At 39.8% G+C, this 21323-nt stretch overlaps 1 protein-coding gene across 4 annotated transcripts in view; it reads right to left on the bottom strand.

Moving 5' to 3' along the window:
• The window catches only part of RAPGEF4 (Rap guanine nucleotide exchange factor 4), a 157340-nt gene extending 136588 nt beyond the window's left edge, over window positions 1-20752 (bottom strand). For all 4 annotated transcript variants that reach the window (XR_012633909.1, XM_074910253.1, XM_074910254.1 and 1 more), the window contains exons 1-3: window positions 20590-20752; window positions 8067-8209; window positions 6860-6948 (exon numbers count right to left, since the gene is read on the bottom strand). Coding sequence is in view for 3 of the 4 variants with exons in the window: in XM_074910253.1 (XP_074766354.1) it covers window positions 6860-6948; window positions 8067-8209; window positions 20590-20654 (297 nt within the window). In the remaining variant the exon portion in view is untranslated. The remainder of the gene's footprint in view (window positions 1-6859; window positions 6949-8066; window positions 8210-20589) is intronic.
• Window positions 20753-21323: the final 571 nt, after the last annotated feature.

Here is a 21323-nt window from a genome sequence, read left to right as displayed (position 1 = left end):
ATGCCCATAATAGTCCAGTTCCCTGAACCATATCAAATTGCTTTTGCACAGATATTACCATGTAAAATCATGTGTTCTGGAAAACAAAATCAATTATGTCTTAGAAAAGATCTAGGAAAATTTTACCATCAGAAATAAACTTTCAAGGCAGGCAGACATGAACAGGCATTGTTTAACAGAAAGAATATTTGGGAATGAGCAACTATGCACCTAACAGAAGCCTCTACAAACCACCTATAATACAGGTTACATGCTGAAGTTCTGCCTTAACAAGCTTTCAGAGCTGAAACGCTGTATGCATGCTACCACACTCACAACTGCACTGAAAGGAGCTGCAAAGAAAATGTGCCTACTGCTCACACAAAATTTGATCTCCAGGTCTCCACTATATTATTCTCAACTTTATTTAGAAAGTTCAGATAAAAGATCTTTGTTTAGGACAGAATAACCAAATAGCCTGGAAGAAAAAAAAACCTTTTACATTAGGTGGATCATAAGCAATATTTACATATTCCCACTTCTTTCTCACTCCCTTCCTTCCCTCCAAAAACATAAACTGCTTTGAAATGCTGCACCTTTTTTGATTCTTTATAGCCCTAAAGAATATATCTTTAAAGACAGAACAGAGAAGATGGGAAAAGGAAAGGTGTTGGTTAAGGAACCACCTTCGAAGATAACTTCTGATGAGGCAGCTGTTCAGCCTGAGAAATAAATTAACATTGTGGGGTGTTAAGTCAAGGAGCTGGAATGGTCCTGTCTACGTTCATTAAAGAAAAGTCCAGGCTTCTACCAGGTGAAAAGTTCTTTCAGGTTTTTCCCTAGCCATCATTGCTCTCCATAGAGAAGCAGTTCCACAGCCAGCTAGGGAGCAAGCCCATCTGTCTTCTTCAAGATTTCAGAGCCCCATTTTCTCTCTGCCCCTTGTTTATACATCTCCAGTCTCCTGGGGAATCAGGTGTGCGTTTCCTATTACACCTGTTAAACTTACACTCAAGAATCTCCTGCTGTTCAACGTAGACTTCAGGAGGACTGCTGGTAGCTCAAAACTCAGTTTGCTGTTCCCCTCTGCAATCCCAGAAGCAGCAGGGGGTTCTAGCTACTGGTAACCAGCTGAAATTCACACAGCTATTTAAAAGGCAGTATTAGAGACTTAGAAAGATGAGATTGTTTCCATGGCTATCTGTCCTCTGAACACACTATAAAATGGTAGTGTTCAAATCAAAGGCTGTTTATGTATTCAGTTTCACTGACTCTCACTGGCAGGTGAGACACATGCAGTGAAAGAGTTGTTAAACCTCCCCCCCTTCCCATCAATCTAAAATATTATTGAATTTGTAAGACCATTCTTACAGAACGGATGAGAATCAGAAACAAGGCTCTGCTTTACTCCTTCCCCCACCATCACAAGGCACATCCCTGCATGCTCCCACCTGACTGTGACACTTTCTATTTTCCAACCTGGCAAACAGAATTTTTGTACTGTGTGTAAACAAAATCATGGTATCTGAAAGAGAAATTAAGAAAATAGGAAAAAAAAATATGAGTGCTAGGTTGACAGGGATTGAGGACTTTTCTTTGAAATTTTAGTTTATTCAACATTTGAGTTTAAAAGGGAGTTGATGTAGCTAGTTTGTTTTTAATTTCATCATTTCCCCACACTTTGTACCTTTACCTCATCTCTGCACCTGCATCCCTCCAGGACTCTATACCATCTCCATGTTTAACTGGAGATCTACAAAAACTGGAATTTTTGAAAGTTTTCTTATTACTTTGACACAGTTCAGTTTGTTCCAGGCAAAAATTTCCTTTTATAACAGTGAAACCAAAGGATGCACATGAAAGTCAACTATCTGTTCTATGAAGTGATTTTCCTGTTCCATTACCTCCACTGAATTATTTTTCAGCCATTCAGATAGGAAATCCTTATCAAACTACTTTTAATGATAACAGAGAAATATCTTCCTACACTAGAACTGCAGTTTGCCAACATATGTTAGGCCATCTTCTTTACACAAGACATGGCTATTTGCTTAAAGAAGGCTTCCAGAAAAACTGTGACCAACTTCTCTTCTAGTTCCTAATTAAAATATTTACAGATTAGATTAACCATACTGTAATAACATATTCATTATTTCCATACCTTTCTATCTGATCCTCTAAAAGCCACCTGCAATGTCTGGGACGTTTTCCTAGGTTATCTGACAGACAGAAGCGAAATGATTTTTCTATTTTAACTTTTAATAAGCTAAATTCAAAACCAAAATTTTTACAACCATGACACTGTGGAGCTCAGCATGGGCCAACACACCCTGCTTCTCAGCTGAGTACATTAGTCCAACCGATCTCTGTGTTAAAATGGGTAAAGCAATTCTCATGCTCAGACTAAATAATTTAAAGCTAGCTTGGGCATATTCGCACTGTACTACAGACTACAGTACAAACCTATGTCACAACTTCACAAAGGTTATTTCCAAAATACATAATGGCTATTTACAGGCATACATAATGGTATTTACACGCAGAAAGCAGTACTGCAAAGACTGCCCTGCTTAAATCCCTTTCTGTGTTTCCACCTCGACTTATCACATACCTCCTTTGTTCTCAGTTTCAAACAGCCAGGAAACTCTTCCCTTTCTTACACGGACATCTGAACCTCTTTCTTCACAGTCATTCTTCTCAGCAACGACACTAATTTATTTGGCTTTTGATCCCCAGCCCTCTGCATCTTCCCACAACTGGCACTGCTGTACCACCCAAACACCCAGAGCTCCTCCTTTAGAGCTTTTCTTAAAAAGGCTAATTGTAAAGTCAGTGTCCTGTATTCAGTTTGTTCTGTTTTAAAAAACTGGCCAGCTTACTAGCAATAACCGGAAGACTACAGCAAAACTGCAGATCAAATTGCTATTTGGTCTTTGTCTTTCTTCTCTTTGTTCCTTCCCATTTTATCACATAGGAATATAAATCTTAATCATTTGGGGCAAAAGGCTCTGAATCTAAGTAAAACACAATGTTGCAGAATCTGACAAAGATGTCACACTGATGCTTTTGTCATAATGCATTTACTCCCAACTTTATTCTGAGACATTACCAACAGTCATCCTTCAGAACCTGTTCATTCCCAAAACAGAGTTCAGAAATGAAACATACACAAGGTAGTCAGTATTTTTAAGACAACACCAAACTAGGAATATCTCTGAGGAATTCTTATGACTACATACCTTGGTTGTAACATTGGGTAGGTAACAGTCTCAAATAAAAATTAAATCCAGAATCTGTTTATAACTGAGGGTAAAGACCTCCTTCTGACAGATTCTAAACAGGCTGCATTTTCTCTTTATTTTGAAGGGGACTTACTAAGTCTTTGTGTGACTTTTAAGTACAATATTTATCAGGGTATTTGTTACAAACAAGTTAAGGCAAGACCGAAACAGTGCATTACACTTACCTCTGCAATTCATAGTGTGACATTTTTACATGAAAAAAAAAAAAAGTCCTCTTCAGTCTCTTCTTGATTGTTGAATACTCAGAAAATTCATAAATAATTTGTACAGAAAGCAGACCAGCCACCGTTCAGGATGTACTGGATGGGCAATCCTGTCAGATCTCTCTGTATTGTAAATCGTATCGTCCCGTTTCAATGGCAAATGAAAGTACCATCATGATCAGCAGGAGCTAGCATATTTTGCCACCTCAGTGGAACAGAACTAACAGTAATAGAGAAATCTGCTCTGGTCAAACTCTTTAAAACAGGTATATTGTGAATAGTTGAAGATGTTTTACAAACTAGGCATTTTAGTATTAAACATTGCCTGTACTCAGTTTGCTATGTATTCTAACACTGCCCTCTTGTGACATAATACAGTTTTGCAAGCAGTCGGAAAGGATTTTTCCAAATCAATATGAAAGCAAGGCTTTATGAGATACTAAATGTGTGTGTTCGTCCTTATTAAAACATTTAAATCAGTACATGGAAGGCTGCTTCTTATCATATTGGCAAAAAAAGGTAATTTCTGTTTATATGAATTCTCAATTTAGTCCTGATCAGTACTACTAATATTTTCTGTGATAAACCACAGGTATTTGCATGACTAAGCTAATAGGCAGCAAGAATGTTTAAGAATTAATACTTCACTAGCTAGACTGAAGTCTTGATCCATTAGGGCATTTAGATATAATTGCTAGTGCAAGACATGTAACTACATGTCTCTACAGTAGCAAAGGCCATTAAGACATTCTTAGTAAGCACCGAGTGTACAGGAACTTACTCCCTTAGTGGGAGAAAACTACCAAACACCAAAGCTGACTGCATAAAGAGTTAGCACATGTTAGCTGCTATACAACACATTTACTCCCAGGCTTGCTGAAATTTAAGTTCCCCAGGTAGACAGATAAACACCTAGTAAAAGTGGAAGTAATATATTTTTAATCAAGATAATTGATTTTCCACATTAACACTGTAGGCATCATCATATAATCACAGGATAATTCAATCTGCAAGAAAACTCAGGTGGTCATTCTAGCACAACTTCCTGCTCATCTTAAAAGATTATTAATCGTGGCTAAAGACTCTTTAACCAATAGGAACCTAAATACAAAGCTGGCTTCTCTCTTCCTAGAAAAAGATGGCATAGTCTTTTTGTACTTACATGACACTACAAACTTCTAAACTTGTAAACTCAGGTAAATTTCTGTATCTCTTCTGCTCTGCTGGAAGTTTCTCATTAGCATTAGTGCCATTTATGGTATAATAGTAACAACAGAGCAATTAATCATTACTATGACTTTGCAAAGGAAGCTTTGGCTCCTGGGTACTGTTATTGGAAAAGGTACTCCAGGGTACGTTACAAGCATCTTGAGCATTTGTCATCCATTTCTAGCTAGGAGCACAATACTGGCAACCGAGTCTGTAAGGGCTGCCCACCTATGGAGCTTCACTCTAATTCCTCCATCACCTGGGTTTGTACTGAGCACAGTAGGCAGGGAGTGCTAGCAAGTAATTCAAGCTCAAGAATGACCAGCACCATGCCAACAAGGAGGTACAGACAAGAATGAAACAGGGCACCCCAGAGCTAAAGGCAGGACGAGGAACAGGAGACCAAGGATGGACAAGGAGGGACATGGTATAAACACCAAGTTGGAGCAAATCCAGAAAAAATACTGGACTAAAATACTATTTAGGGTCCTCAACCACCAAACTTAATCCAGCACTGGAATGGTAAATGCATGAGCTGCTGTCCTTTTGACAGTGAGGCCATATCCTATGGCAACGAGGCAGTGGTAAGAAGTCAGTTCATTGTTCCTGTGAGAAGGAAACGTGAGGTTAAGAAATTACTGCAGAATATAATTTCCAGAACTACATTAATTGTAGTTCTGTAGTTTCCTACTAGCAGGAAAATGCAGTGAACCTGAACAAGCAGAAAAAAATATTTACATTAGATTTCCACAAATGCCAGTGTGTTCCCTCCTCCATCTAATGAAACAATTCAACACTTTAAACATATTCTTAATTTAACTTCCACATCCAGAACACTTTTGTGGATATATTTCTTTTTGATTCAGTAAAGAGCATTGGTCCTTAACAACAGCGTAGTGCCATCTTTTGGCAAACACCAGAAAATACTCCTGATTGCTTCAGACCTGCACAGAAAAGGGTTTCATAAGAGCCCAATACTATTCCACGTTGTGACAATACCGATGACAGCCAGGCCATGCTGAGAATTGCTCAAATTAGGCTAATTATACTCTCAATCAGTCTCTACTTAGTACAGTGAAGAGGTTGCTAAAAATAATTATATGAAAAAAAGTTCCTTTTGTATCTATCATTTTACTGTAAGAAGTAGAAAGACCTGGTGCTCACACACTGCCTTGACTTGCATTCTGACTGGTGATGCAGTGCTCAACAGAGTGAAAAATCCAATTTCTGCCAATCTGCTATAAGCAAGAAACCTTCCCCAATCAGCCAAACTTAAGACAATATACCATCACCACCACCACCACCCCACACATGCAATGTTCAGTCAAGGGGATCAAAGAGGGTAGTGTTATACTTCAGCTCCTGGATAACTCTACCATTCATGTGAAGACACATGTCAGACGTACAACCCCAGGCTGAGCTACATGATGGGACAATCCCAGATCTCAAACATGGGAGCAGGGCATGGCACATGATGCCTTCCCAGAAGACTCAACTAGCAGCAGGAAGTGCATGACTTGTCAGCATGACACTAGACAACATGGGTGGGAGACTCTTTCCGGGAGAAAAATCTTATCCTTTTTTTTTTGTATTTACTCAGAATTCCCAATTTTGTAAATCCAGGTGTGATAAGATACTGAGAAATTGCTTGCAATTTGGGGGGAATTTTACTTGTTCTTCTATTTCTTAATACTGAATAGGTATTAACTCCAGGCTTCTGGTCTAACACAGCAGTAGTTCCGATATCTGATAATACTTCCCCATTTTTGCAGTGGAGACTGCAGTATGCCATTATCAGACTGCACGGTTGGTGGGTTTGGTTTGAACCTTCTGAACAAAAACAGAATTAAAATACTACCAGGGAATGAATTAACAACTCTTAGATCTTCTGCCTAACTTCATATGGCACTATTGGAAAAGACAGAGGAGTCTTGCTTCATATGAAAATACAGACCCCTTTTCAGAGCATTACATATCAGTTTTCTTGAAATCAATGGCATTATTTGCCTCCATAGACAAAGGACAACTAAGAATGAAGGAGACTCAGAGAAACATGCTTGTGATAAGAAAATATCTGTACAATGTATGTTGTCATCTACTTCAGCATAAGTCATACACTTTCTTTGTACTACTGACTGGATGGTTTCAATAAAAAATCTATTTTACCTGGTGATTGCTTGTATCAGAAACCTTCACATCCAGTGATCCTGTCAGAACAGCATACCAGTTCGTCCCAATATCACCCTGACGGAATACTGGAAAGATGAAATCTTGTAAATAAGTGCTCTCTCTTTAAGTTAAGCAACATTAACAAACATTTTCCATCATATTACTGTACTACTGTAGTCACTGCTGGCGTGATAGCATTTGCCATATCAGACTACTTACTTAGTATTACAATATTTCCAATGACACTGCAAAGCACCTATTTTAGTGAACTGGTCAATACACTACAGAAACAATGAAAGCACATAGAGTTGCTTTACTCTTCTCCCCAGATTCCTTCTCTTTTACTGTTATCTTAGTTAATAAACAAAACAAAAAAACAAAAAAATACTTTCTGAATGATATCTCTTTGAAATTCAGATTCTTCCAATGCAGACACAGCTCCCACTGACTTTAGTAAGAGTTCTGGCTGAGAAGCAGCTGCAAGACTTTGATGTTCAGGCATTCCAACTTTGTGATTACAGAGCATCAGAATTCCTATTACTCTAAGCAAACCCCAGTGCTGTGTGCCTAAAGCATGCCAGATTTACTGGAGGGGTACCTGAGACTCTACTAAATAGCACGGGTCGTCATCAGCTATTCCCCCGGTACAGCTCTGGGAACTCACACACTCCCAGCACAGGACTACCACTCATTTCCATATCAGCTTCACAGACCAAGCACAGTTGTCCACCTTCATCAGGCACACAGGCTGCCAGAGCAGGCACAGAGGTGTTGCACCCCACAGCAGTATGCAGCTCTGCAAATCTATCTTGTGTTATTCAAAGTGGCTGCAAACCACACACTATTAGTGATATCCCTAGGTGATACACCTTTGCCCATGACATCACAAAGCACCTATAAAAGAGATCAATACATTTACAGGGGAAGAATGAGGCTTAAGTGCAATGACTTGCTTCTAATCTTTCAACAAAACAGTGGCAGAGTCCTCAATCCAATAATGTGTGTCTTGTTACCATAGATTCACTACACACTGTATTTGTAGAGCAAGCAGCACTTTAGTTCTGCCTTCCCCCACGACTAAGACTGTAAACATTTTTATAGCTGTTCCACTGATTGTGCTCTCTCATCGATCTCCTAGAGACAATCCCAGCCTAACCTCCAATTTTATCTACATAAAATATATCATCACATGAAGCTCTCTTACATGTAATTCCTTTTTCCAGATTTTCATAATATCCACAGAGACATATCTGCTGGAGAAGATTTGGATGAAATTTCTCAAAAGCTTTCACTTCTTTCAGTCGTGTGAATATTATATCTACATCTTCACTGGAACGTTCCAAAGGTCTGCAAGAAAACAAAGGACAAACTTCTCAAGGGCTTTATCAGAGAAACATCCCCACCTGCATGCACCAAATTTACAAATGTTTGCATTAAACCTCACACTATAATATAAACCAATTAAAATGCATTTCACAGGTACCCTTCCAGTACATCATTAACAACTGTCTGTTATCAACTTGAGCATGATTATTATCATTTCAACACAGGCAGTGTCCAGAAGTCCATTCAGCACCAAAGTCCTGCCGTAGCAATTACTGTAAAAGTACATATGATGATACAGTCCTTGTCCTAAAGAACTCCGAATGACGTATAGTTTTAAGTTTGTAAGGGAACACAAATAAACAGATGCCCAAACATACAAGAGGTCTGCAGAATCAGTGCCCAAAATAGAAGTTCTCTATTTGGCTAAAAGAAAAGCTTTAGATATCAGCAGTAATCCTGTATCCACATCTCTCTTCTGCATTTTACTGGCTACAAACTAACTTGACTATTTGGTTTTCTCACTTGCAAGCAATAAAGACAACTTTAATATACATTCTCACACAGTTCCTGACAATGTTGGAGCAAATTACAGGCAAGCAAGAATCTTAACTGTTCATTGGTAAGGGTAAAGAGTTTTAATCCATATTTAAAATATTTAAAATCTATGACAGTAACACCTTTTAAAAAACAAGATTTCAAGAAAAATAAAATTGTAGAATTCTCTCCAACAAGTTGCATGTTGACCAGCAGTTCAGCAGGTTCAGAAAACTACTGCATATTTATGAAAGTAAAGTGATTAGCTCCATAACATATATTTTGAATGTGATTATCAAGCGTTATGAATCAGCAGGTAAGCCAACCACTAGCTGACAGCATTAGAAAGAATCTTTCATAACAGACTAAATCACTACCACTACGCACAGAAAGAAACATAGAACATTCCTATGAGATCATGCAGGATCAGATGCAGAAATCTTTTATGTATAAAGGGATAACAGAAAGATAGACAACTGTCAGTGACCATTAGACCCATCACTCACTCAAATGCTGCTAGTTAATTTTACTAACAAAAATGTCCTTTTAGCCAGTGGACGAGTTTCTAAATGAACAGAAATCAGGTAGCTTCCAGTGAACAAAGACTAAGCTCACAAATACATATCTTTATCATCTCATTGTTACATCTACAGTGTAAGCACTCCTTCCAACAGGATTTTTTTTAAAGATTCCTCTTCAGAATCAAAGACTTAAGGGATTCAAATCTTTGTCTCAGGGAAGAAGCCCAGATCTCATTCACAGTGAATCTCTGTCTCTCATCTTTCTTATTAAATTAAATCTAGGAGGGATTAAATCTCTATCCTCATTTAAACTCTGCTTATCCTTATTAACTACAGATGAGAACAGTAACTCTCTGGTGTACACAGTTGCTTCTACATCACAGTGACATCCTCTTACCATTTTAAATCACAAGCAACTATAACAGCTCCCTTCTGAAATATTTCAAGTAAGATTTTCACTCATTCCTTTCTCTTTTTTTTGACTGTGAGCTAGCTGACGGGTACTAATAAGCATTAACTCTTGTCAAAATCCTTTTAAGAAGATTAGGAGGTGCAACTTGCAAACAGATTTAAAATCTGTTTATACAAGATCCCTACCCAAACTACACCACCACTTGGAACATTAGTTCCCTTCATTTATGGACTCTCAAAATTAACAGCAAAGGCCAACAAGGAAAAAAGGGGAGATCATTCTCAGAATATCCCCCTTCCATAGAAAAACTGTGTCTGAGACTGTTTCATTCATACAACTGCTCATAGCTGACTCTGTTCAAGTTCAGCAGTCCATGTGCATAGAATTGACTGTAGGGTCTCAGTGTTTAGTGATTCTAATTGCTTAATACAGTCAGATGGGGAAAAAGCAAACAGGGTTAGCAAACACTATGCATCAGGTTGTATAAACTTAACGCTGTTCTCCCAGTGCTCTTTCTGAAACACGAGTACAGAAACCTCTTCCACTTCTGGTCCTGTCAAAAGGACAAGATTTGGAGGGATTTAGTTCATAGACTGTGTAGCTTTTTTTCCTCAAAGCTGCTGAAGGCTCAAGAAGCGAAACAGGGTTTCCATTAGTTCAGAAGCTGACAGCAGGGCTTACTTCCACTGATGCAGCAAGGAGTGTCCTGTGTCAGGCAGATGTGCTGCAGGAAAAGCTCCTTTTGACAAAGGAGCTGCTTCATGACTCTAGTAAAGTGAGTCATCATGGAAGGACAAGCATTCTCACAGGTAGTTAAGCCACACTTTTCAGAGTTTTAAACATCAGCACAGCAGTGAAAAACCAAACTAAAGGCATGTGTTCCTAGTCACTTACTTTTGCAAGCAGCTGAGCTACTTTGTATTAGTAGCAGTGACTTCCACTTGGAGTACACCAAGTGTGCATTTGAAGGGGGACGCAAAGATACACTCTAAACAAAAAAAAGAATCCAAATTTCTAAGTAATATTCATACTAGTAACCTGAAAATCGTTATATTCTCTACAGTGTTTCTTAATAGCTCATTACTGCAAGCCATTCGTTTCAGTAGGCTTTCTTCAAAATATACTGGGTCTAGTATCACCGTGTGCAACCAAATTTCCACAAATACTTTTACTGGGGGGGCACACATTTTGATCCAGCACATTTGGAAATGAAGCCAGAATCTGGGAGATGCTCTCAGTGAATGATTTAACCATTAATCTATCTAAGAAAATATACCTTCTCCTCCAGCTGTGTTTTACCAAAAGAAAAAAAAAAAAAAAAAAGCAGCAGCCAGCACAAAAATGTGCAAGGAATCTTAACTGTACCCCAGGATAACAACTTACTATCGCTCAAATGAGACACACAGACAAACCTTTAAGATTTAGCTGTTTGGTTAAGATGGTGAAAAAGCATTAAAATGAACTAGGATTCAAGCTGTTTGACAACAAAATGCCTTTGAAGTTGATCAGAGCTCCCCGGAAATTATCTCAACGTTTAGGAGTAAGGAATTAACACTATGTGTCCCAAACTGAGGTGGCCCTTAGTCCTTACTAGGACATGGAATTCTGCCTGTGTAAAAACTCCAGATTGCAGTGTAACAGTAATAGCAATAGCACTCAAACTCATTTCTATTAAGCGTTTATAATCTATAAGAATGAGACTGGTTTTAAAAGGACAGTTTTACTTAGTGAGAGAGCATAATGAGAATAATAAAATAGCATGGCATCAGTTATCTGCTTTTCCACATGCCTGCAAAACTCAAAGTATGACCACTTTCCACAAACTATCTTTTAATAAAATTAACATAATTGTAACTGTTGTCATCATCATTAAATTACCATTAATGAACATATTTATGATGCCAAATATTGTTTTCTATTTACTAAGTACAAGCTGCCTAGCATGGAACAACATCAGTACAGGACAACATAAATCTACTTCCTCATTGCAGATACCTTACTAAGTTGCTGTAAATTTGGCTTTTTTAAAGCATAGTTTGGAATAATATTTAAATAACTAATAATATATTCCTTAGAACATTAATGATTAAACCTATTAATTAGGAAAGTACTATTGATGGCAGATTGAACATTATTCAAGCTTTAATGTCACTGTAGTCACACTGATAGGAGGCAGTGGTATTAATCCAGAAAGGAACTGTTCCCCAAACCAGGCAGATGCGCTGCAAAAGTCAACCCCAAGGAGGTGAATATCTCTACAACCACCCTCCCTACATGGCTCCAAAAGCCTCGAGAAAGGCTTTCCCAGAGAACATATCAGAGCACCTGAAGTCACTCTTCTGTCATCACCGCTGCTGTTCACTGGAGAGCAATCTCACTGAGTTTAGACTCTGCTAAACTAGTGCTGTTGAGGATGTCCTTCTTTCTGTTCTGTGACACTGATGCTGATATACTATTGAAGCGTCCCCTCACTGCTAATGCTGCAGTTATAACTTGATATCCACGAGCATAAGAAGTTAAAAGATGTATTTCAGTGAGACTTCAGCTACCAATGGATTTTCTGCTAAAGCTTCTGTCCTTTCCTAAGTGTACTCCTGTTTCTGAAGTCCAATGTATGGAATAAGACCACAGTCAAATCTAAAAGTATGGACAACTCTCTTAAATCAATCTTAAATTCTTAATTCAATCTTAATTGAATTCTTAATTCAATCTTAAAATTCTTCATCTCTCAACAGTTTGGTAGAGGTATGAGGTAGCGTAGAAGAATTTAAAGGCAAGGCTGTCCTTCTTGTAGAAAACCTATGACTCTATCCAATGAAGCACCCACTCCCTAGGCTGCTTCACCCAATTTAAAATAAATTTTAAGTAAACCAAATGGTGGAAGTGGTACTGTTGTCTTCAACTTTTTTTTTTTGCTTAAAACCACTGCTTCTTACCCCTTTTTCCCAACTTTTCATCATCTTTGTGGGGCAGCTGCTGCTATAACTCCATCTCCCTTAAGTCTGCAGGGTACAAGCCCAGAAAGAGCTTTAGCAGCTGCTGTACTAACTACACCTCACTAACTGGCCCATCAATCATAACTGAGTAGGTATCATGCCGTGAGCATAGCAAATGCCAAGACAAAACCATGCAGGAGGAATGACTGGTTTGGAAATGAAAACTTCAAACTTAGTATCTCTTACCACGAAGGATAACGCAGGGCTGACACTCCTACACTCCCCCCTCCAATCTGCAATTTAAGATGATTGTCCCTACATTTGTATCTCAACAGAGTGCTGTGCTGACATCCCATCTCTCTGTAGCCAAAATGAGGTGGGCATTTGCAGTGTTGCAAAGCAGGTCTAAAAAATGATTAGGAAATTACAAAAAGCAGGAGTATTTAATTTATTTTCACTACCCTGCAAGCCTTTCTGCTTTGTTTGACCACTAACACTTCATCCAGCTCCTTATTTATATTACTAATTTGCCTCCTCACAGCACAGTCTTATCTAGCAGTAATGTTTTCACACAAGACCTCATCTATCTTCTCCTTCCACTTCTTCAGTACAACATCACAGCATACATACACAAGTGACAGCATCACTGCTAGTTATACATCTCTATTCAATTACGTCAGTAAGGCTTCTTTAAAGGATATTTTACCCCTAATTTATTTGGTTGTGAAGATTTCAGGCATGTATTTTAGAGAGATAAAACAATTTTCTTGACAATGTCTACTCGACTATCTGTAAAAGGAGATTATAAAAAAACCTGCCAGGAGTGTATTCTTAAAAAAAGATATTTCATATCTTTAAGTGCAAACTATTCAAGCCCAAAGTTTAAATACAGACAGAGGATAATTGCTACAATTCTCCAAACACACTATTTCAGCAAGTATTTCTGTTCATGCGTAGCATATATAGCTTTATAAGACAAACTATTTTGATGGTGTTAAGGTTAAATATTTTAATATTTACGTATGCTATGAAAGACTTGTTAACCTAGAAGAAAGGAACAAGTTGGAGTTTTTTGTTTTGTTTTTATCAAGTTTATCTAACGACAACCTATTACTTTCTCTTCTACTATATAAGTCTTTTTTTTTAGGTTCTTCTTCATAATTGGTTTGACACTTGGGGAAAAAAAAAAAAAAAGCAAAACCAGAAGATATGTAGTTTTACCTTCTTTGCCAAGATGCGTCTAGAATTTTAAAATGTTTATGTCTATAATATCTGTTCAAAAATCTGAACCCTGCTCTAACTGAACAAAACCACTGAAGTTCATTTCCTTCCCTTGCTCTTTTTAACTCTTTAAAAGGGCAATATTGCATTTCAGAGAGCAGTGACAGCCCATGAAGGATGAGCAGATACAATGTATTTCTTTCACAGGTGAGGCTATTATTAGAAAACAGAGTATCACACTACATAATAGACAAATAAAACTAGTTGATCTCTGGATTAAACTGAAGCAACTGTCACCAACAGTCTCTGTGATAATCTCTCATGTCCTCCTATGCAAGGCACAAGAAATGCTGTAGATCTACGCATGTACTTATTGACCAGCCAGTTAAATGCAGACCAACTGGCTGTCAGCTGCAGTCAGAAAGAATTTGTAATAGTTGAGTTTTGTCTTCTTCAGTAAGGGCCAAAGGAAAGCAAATATCGAGGACTCTACTTACACAATCATCTCATTATTATATTACTCAATTGTATTTGTGCCTTCAACTCAGTTTGGCCAATGCACTGAAAAATTATTGGAGGGTTAGGCTGAGCAATCAAGTGCATTTCATTTCTTTACATACCCTGCTCTACAAATTATGCAACCTTCCAGCAGGTCAATTTTTAGATCTGTATAAAGTGTGGAATGACAGAAGATTTATTTATTAAGTAATGATATTCATAAAGATTTATCTAAGTTTAAAATACACTACCTGATAATGATAATGGTAATGATAATAGGATAACATACCTGATAATGATAACAGGAAACAAAACATAAAAAGAATTACTTTCACCTTCATATGCTTTTTAAAAAGACAAAATACTTAAAGAGAAAAAATAAAACTGCAAGGAAATTTTCTCCATTTATGAGAATTGTTATGCATGGTGCATATTTTGCAACCAAGGTGTGACTAAATGTTATTGAATAAACCTTCCAGCCTTCATAAATGTGAGCTCAGGACAGTTAAAATTCCATTTGACAGAAGTAGATCTGAATGAAATTACATTCACCAGCGCTGCAGCTTCATAATAGACATTAAAGTGCTTTAATATGAAGACAGAATCTGAGATACATTGCAAATGAAATTTATAATTGAACAATATGGAGAAGTGATGAATCCTTTGATTCAAACTCTGGCCACTGCCATCCACCAATACACTATGCTAAATGTACCTTTACCCATTTAGGATCTGCATCATTACAGCCAATGAAAATTTAAATCTTACAGGAACTAGGAAATAACTTCTACAGATTTACATTGACATATATTTTGACAACTGCTGAATTAAAAGATGAAGTGGAAAGTCAGTTAAGGAAACGTTCGCTGAAGATACTGATAAAGCAGCAATAGTAAGTGATCACACCAAATATAGTGCAGAAAATACTAACAGAATAAAGGAAGTAAAAGAATGATGAGCTTGTTAAATGCAGCAAATTTTAAGATGCAGACGAAAACAGAGGTCACATTGGATACAAAAAAAACCATACTTGTATTTGAAAAATATCTGGTGGCCACCTGACTTTGAGGGCATGATTTAAATTAGCTTGTTTGTTGGGTTTTTATTCCTTCGCTGGAATATGAGTGTTTGTTTTAAGAGAAATTTAATCTGCTCAGAATATAGGATTTTAGAGATCAAATCCTAACAACATGCCAAAAATTCAGGCAATGACAGTTTAGACATGTTTCCAGTATCATCTGGTAAAAGAGAAAACCTACAGTTGCACAAGTACCGCACCAATCATGCAGCCCCTTCACAACACTACCAACTAAATTTGTAAATGCCATGCCCTGATACGCATGTGCACATACTAGTTTGCTCTGGTGGGCCATGACAATGTTTATACACATGAATGCTAGGACAAATACTATTTCTTCTTCTTAATATCTGTCCATAGAACAAGTGTGTAACTTACTGCAACCACATGTAACAAATGGAAGCCGACACTAGAAATGCGTAAACCCATGAGCAGAAAACAAAACAGCTTGAATTTGTTTAAAATACAACTCCTGCTTTCACTATGAGTTATTTTGAATTCATATATTCAATAAAATGCAGAGACCTACAAGCTTATGGCAAGCTATATTAACAATTATTTTGGTCTCTCTGAGGAGATATGGAAAGAAAAAAGGCTTTTTTATTATTCATCAGAGACTGCACCTTTGCACTGGACTAGAAAATGAGTTGCATGATGCGGAAAGATAATTTTGTTATTATTCATCACTCTCAGAAGACTGCTCCTTTGCATGAGTGCTAGAAAGCACTTAGGCTATGTCTATACTGCTCTGTCTCCCAGTTTCCACATTCACCATGGTGCCTGCTGCTGACATATCCCCATGCAGACTTGATCCAAGCATACACCAACTTAGCCACATACTACAAGCAGAGAGAAAACGCCAAGCATGCCGGCCAACAGGAGCTGCAGTATATGTCCATCATTTTGTTCAGATCCAAACTAAGTGAAAAATGGTGGTGTTATTTCTATGGATTTGTTACAAATAAAAAGCAAGGGTAGAAATTTAAAATATATAGTAATCAGTGTATGTTTTGTCAATTGCATAAAAATATTTTTTAAAAGTAAATAAAATAGCATCATAAAGCAATTCTAAAATATTCACAATATTGCCTGATTATAAATCTATATCCCATTATCTTTGACATAATTACAGGTTATAAAGGATAACAAGCATTTTCTTTATTTCTTTTACAACAATTCTTTCAGAATATCATCAGTTCTTCATTCTAGCCTACCCATATACTCATAAGAGACCTGTTGACAATGCTGTACATCATTAAAAAGTTTGTATCTGAATTCAATTAGAACATTTACCTGAATTCATAAGTGTGATTAGGTTTAGAGAAATAAGTTATGTAAAAAATACTCTGTCTACCATTCAGTAAAGGTATGTCAATATAGAAATATCCTGGTTAGATAGTCTTCAGTGTGAAAGCAACCATGAGAGTAGAGAAGACATTGTTCCTGAGCTAATACACACCTGCATAAATCAGCAATCTTCTTTTAATTATGAGCAGATCGGACATACAGAAAAATGCTAAGATGGTAGGCATGCTTCTGATCCCTGGGAAATCAGTGGTAAGGCAACTATTTACTTCAAAGATAAAAGGACTGTTTTCCTTAACAGAAAAATTATTTACATCTCCAGGTACAATGAGGTACAACAGTTGCTCACCGCTGATCTCTCTCTCCTGCAAAAACAAAATATTCTTGATAGACCACAGTGTTCTGAACTTTTCTGTTCCTGCTTTTCCTTACCTTTGCACCTGTGACTCTATATAAAAATATTGTCCTAATTCATTTTTCAGTGCTGATCTTTGGCTTTTGTGGTTTGAAAGGGAATAAAAGGGCTCAAACAAATGAATTTCTCACAGTTATTAAGACTAAACTGTGATGTGATGTATGAAAGCTTTGCTTGTGCTTTGCTTCGTTTGTTTCAAAGCTTTGATTGGTGTTTTGCTTCATTTGTTCTTCAAGGACTCCTGAGTCCTCAGCTGCTTCCTTAGATCCCTTTGACTGTTTAGGTAAGATTGACAGGCTTGTTAGGGTCCCTACATAAATCACTGATGGCAGACTCAAGGCCTTCGGTGGGCACTTGGGCAACTCCTAGAATGAGATAAGGGGAGCTCTAACAAAGAGACACAGAGGCCCTATTACAGGGAAACTGATTTTGCTGACTTAGGAGGGAGACACCTGGACTTCGCTTCACAGCGCATGCTCTGGAAAGAGGGTCAACTAGCGAACACTGTGAAGAAGACTACTTACTTCCTCCCCCAACCACGGAAGACCCCCTCACCCTATTTTCACTACACTTGCTCAGATTATGCAAATGAATTCTGGGAATTCATTATCATAAGACACCCCTTCCTAGGAAATCTAATAAATATGTATGATTTGTGTGTATGTAAACTGATGTCCCTTTCTAATTCTTGGGAGCCCTTAGTGTGGAGAATCCCCAAGCAACCCCAGCTCTGCCAATAAAAAAAACACCTGCTGAACAGTTCTATTGGATTCTGACTGTTAATTTCTTTGGTTTAGGTTAGTAACCACACATGAAAGCTGCATGGTTGAAGCACTGGTGGTCCTAACCCACAGTACCCTACATAGTAATAACATTTCTCCCGAAACATTTTGGTGGTTCTTCACCTTTATATGTGTTCTTATTTCAGATGTTAGTAGTTCTAGCTGATGTGTGACTTTAGGAAAACCATGAAGAACATCTACAAAACATATCACTTCTGTACATGATGTATTTCATTATTTCCATTTAGAGTTTAATTCTCCTTTTTTTTAAAGAATAAAGTTGGATAATCCATATTACATGCCATTTTAATTATCTTTGCTGAGGCTCACCAAAAATTCTGAAGCATAACAGTTTTAGAACTGCCTTCCTCCTGAAAATACAAATATATTCATTAACTAAAGCATATTAAGGTTATATTTATTATTAAATAAAAACACAAGGTATCCTACAGAGAATTGACTCATTAAATGATCCTGTATTTACAGAACCCACACCTAGGTTAGAAAACGTTATGAGGTTTTTTAGAGGCTTAAAATACATACAAATTACATAATAAGCCAAAAGAGTACACTGATAGATCATCTATAGAAAAGAAATACACCTGTGCAAATTAATTAAAAATGCTTTAGCTAATAGTACTTAAATTCCTGTAGTACTTTGCCAACATAGCTTTAACTGTATTTTTTAAATGGAAAAGCAGAACAAAACGCGTAAGTGTACTTCCGATCATCACAAAGCAAAGCATGGCAGAGATCAGGAAAAAAACTACAATCTCTCATGTCACGGGTTTGTCCTACACCCGGATTGCCTTCTGAAAAGGTAAGGAAAATAATACATAACCCTTCAGGGCACCCGGAACTGATTCTTTCTACTCAACAGATTGGTGCTACTAGCTTACTCCAAGTAACAAAAAGGAAGGAAAAAGTTTCATCTTAATAGCTCTAATGAAATTCCCGTTATAAAAATGGTCAGCATACTAATTTTCATATAAATTTAATGACATTTCTAAATAAAATGCCTCACATGTGTTTCCTGAAAACATTCACTCCCTAAGGCTATGCACCTCATTAAGCACAAACCCCTGAATTTTAGTTCACAATTTAGATCTCACAATGCATTGCATTTAAGAAACCTGAGAAATTACAGGATCATCTACCAAAAAGTACTGGGGCTCATACTCTGCTTCTTATCTGCTCAATGTCAGCTTACAGAGCAGAGTCAGGCCTGCTGCTTTACCTCAGATTTTATATGGCTAGGTTACCATCACCAGTTCTGTTTGTATTTACATTTAGATTACTTTCAACTTTTATAAACTCGATTTAACTTCTAAGAGGTTCCTCTTAAGTCACATGTTACAGAGGGAGGTCAGTATCTGTGGTAGGTATCTAGGCCAAAAGTTACATTAACTTCTTACAGTTTTCTGCCTGGCCTGTTAAGGAAAACCTAATTAGGGGTGCAGTCCTATAACACTAGGAGGCTACCTGGAAATGACAGAAATTATGAAAAGAGGAAGGTTCCTTCTGTGTGCACAAAGGTTTCTCTCCACAATGCAACCCCAATTGTCATCAACTGTCAAAAGCTGGCTAATGATGCTCTGTAAACTGCTATATGCCAGGTAAGTGAATTCTCTCCAATAGCTTTATTTGAACCGTATAGCATATTTATGGCCTAAATGTTTGTTAACTATTTTCCTCGACTACCAGGAGACACAGTGAGCGTTCAGAAATCAAATCACTTCACTTCTGAACTAATCCGTTAAGTGCTGAAGGTAGGAATGCAGCAAAGGACCTTCAAACCACCCACCATGCAACTCGACACTGCGAGACTCACTTTCTGCTGCAACACGCAGAGAAAGCCCTCCAAAGAATTTATTTTTTAAAAATGGTAAATAACTTGCCAGTATTTTCCGAAGTGAGTACACCACCTCTGAGCACACGGTCGGCAGCCGTAACTCCCACCCGCCCGCCTGGACCTGGGGGGCAACCGCAGGCCCCCAGGGCGCCGCAGCGGGGACAAGAGGCTGTCACCGCCGAGGGGAGCCTCCGGCGGCCTCTGTCGGGGCGGACACGTATTTTTCCGCCCCCTCCGGCCAACAGTCCCGCCCGGAGCGCTCTGAGGCGGGGGTCTGCCCTTTCCCGCCCGACCTGCGAGGGGCGGGCGGTGTGCTGAGGCGAGGCGGGAGGCGGTGCGCTGAGGCGAGGCCGGGGCCGGTGCGCTGAGGTAAGGGGAGGAGGCAGGGGCTGGTGTGCTCAGCTGAGGCGAGGCGGAGGCGGACCGGGGCGCGAACGCCGCGGGCAGCGGGTCTGCCATGGCCGGCACGGCGGGTCCCCGGCCGGCAGCCCCAGGCCCCCGGGCCGCGGCGCCCTCTCCCCGCCCTGGAGCTCCCCCTCCTCCCCCACGTGCAGCATTTTCCGGGCGGCAGAGCCCGGCGCCGAGCCGCTCTCCCCGTGGAGGCTGCCCAGAGCATTTCCAGCCCTCATCCTGCCCCGCCGCCCCGGCTCGGCTTTCTCCGGGCGTTTTGCTTCCCACCTGCACGCTCCTTATGTAAGGCAGGATCCGATGGGGAGCGGGGAGGGGGTGTCAGCACGCACACACACACACACACACACAGACAGACATGCAGGCAGGCAGGCATGCGGGGGGCAGGTGACACGCACGCAGCATCCTTCCGCAGCCGCTCCGGCGAAGATGCCGATACCTTTTATCCAGGCAAGCGATCCACTCGCCGGAGGATGTGGAATGGGAGGTGTGAGCGGCGACCATGTTGGACAGGGATCAGGTCGCCGCGCACCCGGCTGGCAGCGGCTCCCCCCGCCCGCCCGCCGGTCGGTCGGCCCGTCCTCCCTCGCTCCCTCCCTCCGCGCACGGCGCGATGGGCTCGCCCAGGCCCCCGCGGCAGCGCGCCCTGCCCGCCGCCGGCTGCGGAGCGCGGGGCTGCCGGGCCGCCCCCCGCCGCGGCCCAGCGCTGGGCTGGGCTGGCACCCGGCGCCGCCCCGCCCGCCCGCGGCACCCGGCCGGGAGCAGCGCCCGGCCCTGCCGCCCCGCAGCCGGCAGCAGCGGCCCGGGGAGGGGGCGGGAAGGAGTTACTCCCCTCCTGGAAGGTGCCGTCGTCCTCTCCGGCTTTCGTGAGCTCCTCAGTACGCACGGCTGAGCCCGTCTTGGTGGTCTCTGCCCTTGCTTCACCAGAGATGTCCTTGACTGGGTGGGGGGTGGGGGGGAAATACGAGCTTTTTAGTGATCAGCGGCAGCTCGGGAGTGTTTTAGCAGCTCCCCAGAGCCCTGTGTGCCTGGCACACCAGTAGTAAATGCACAGTAGCTGAGCGGAAGGAAGGTGCATTCCATATTTCAGGAATTTTTCTGAAGCCTTCCTCCAGCATGCTGTCCATCTTGTCATCACCCATGAAACAGTATTCTAAAGGCTCTGGTTTATTG

This window comes from Athene noctua, chromosome 7 (genome assembly GCF_965140245.1).
Source record: "Athene noctua chromosome 7, bAthNoc1.hap1.1, whole genome shotgun sequence".
Taxonomy (NCBI): Eukaryota; Metazoa; Chordata; class Aves; order Strigiformes; family Strigidae; genus Athene; species Athene noctua.
The sequence above is the reverse complement of the archived record's forward strand: the minus strand, read 5'-3'. Positions and strand labels throughout refer to the sequence as shown.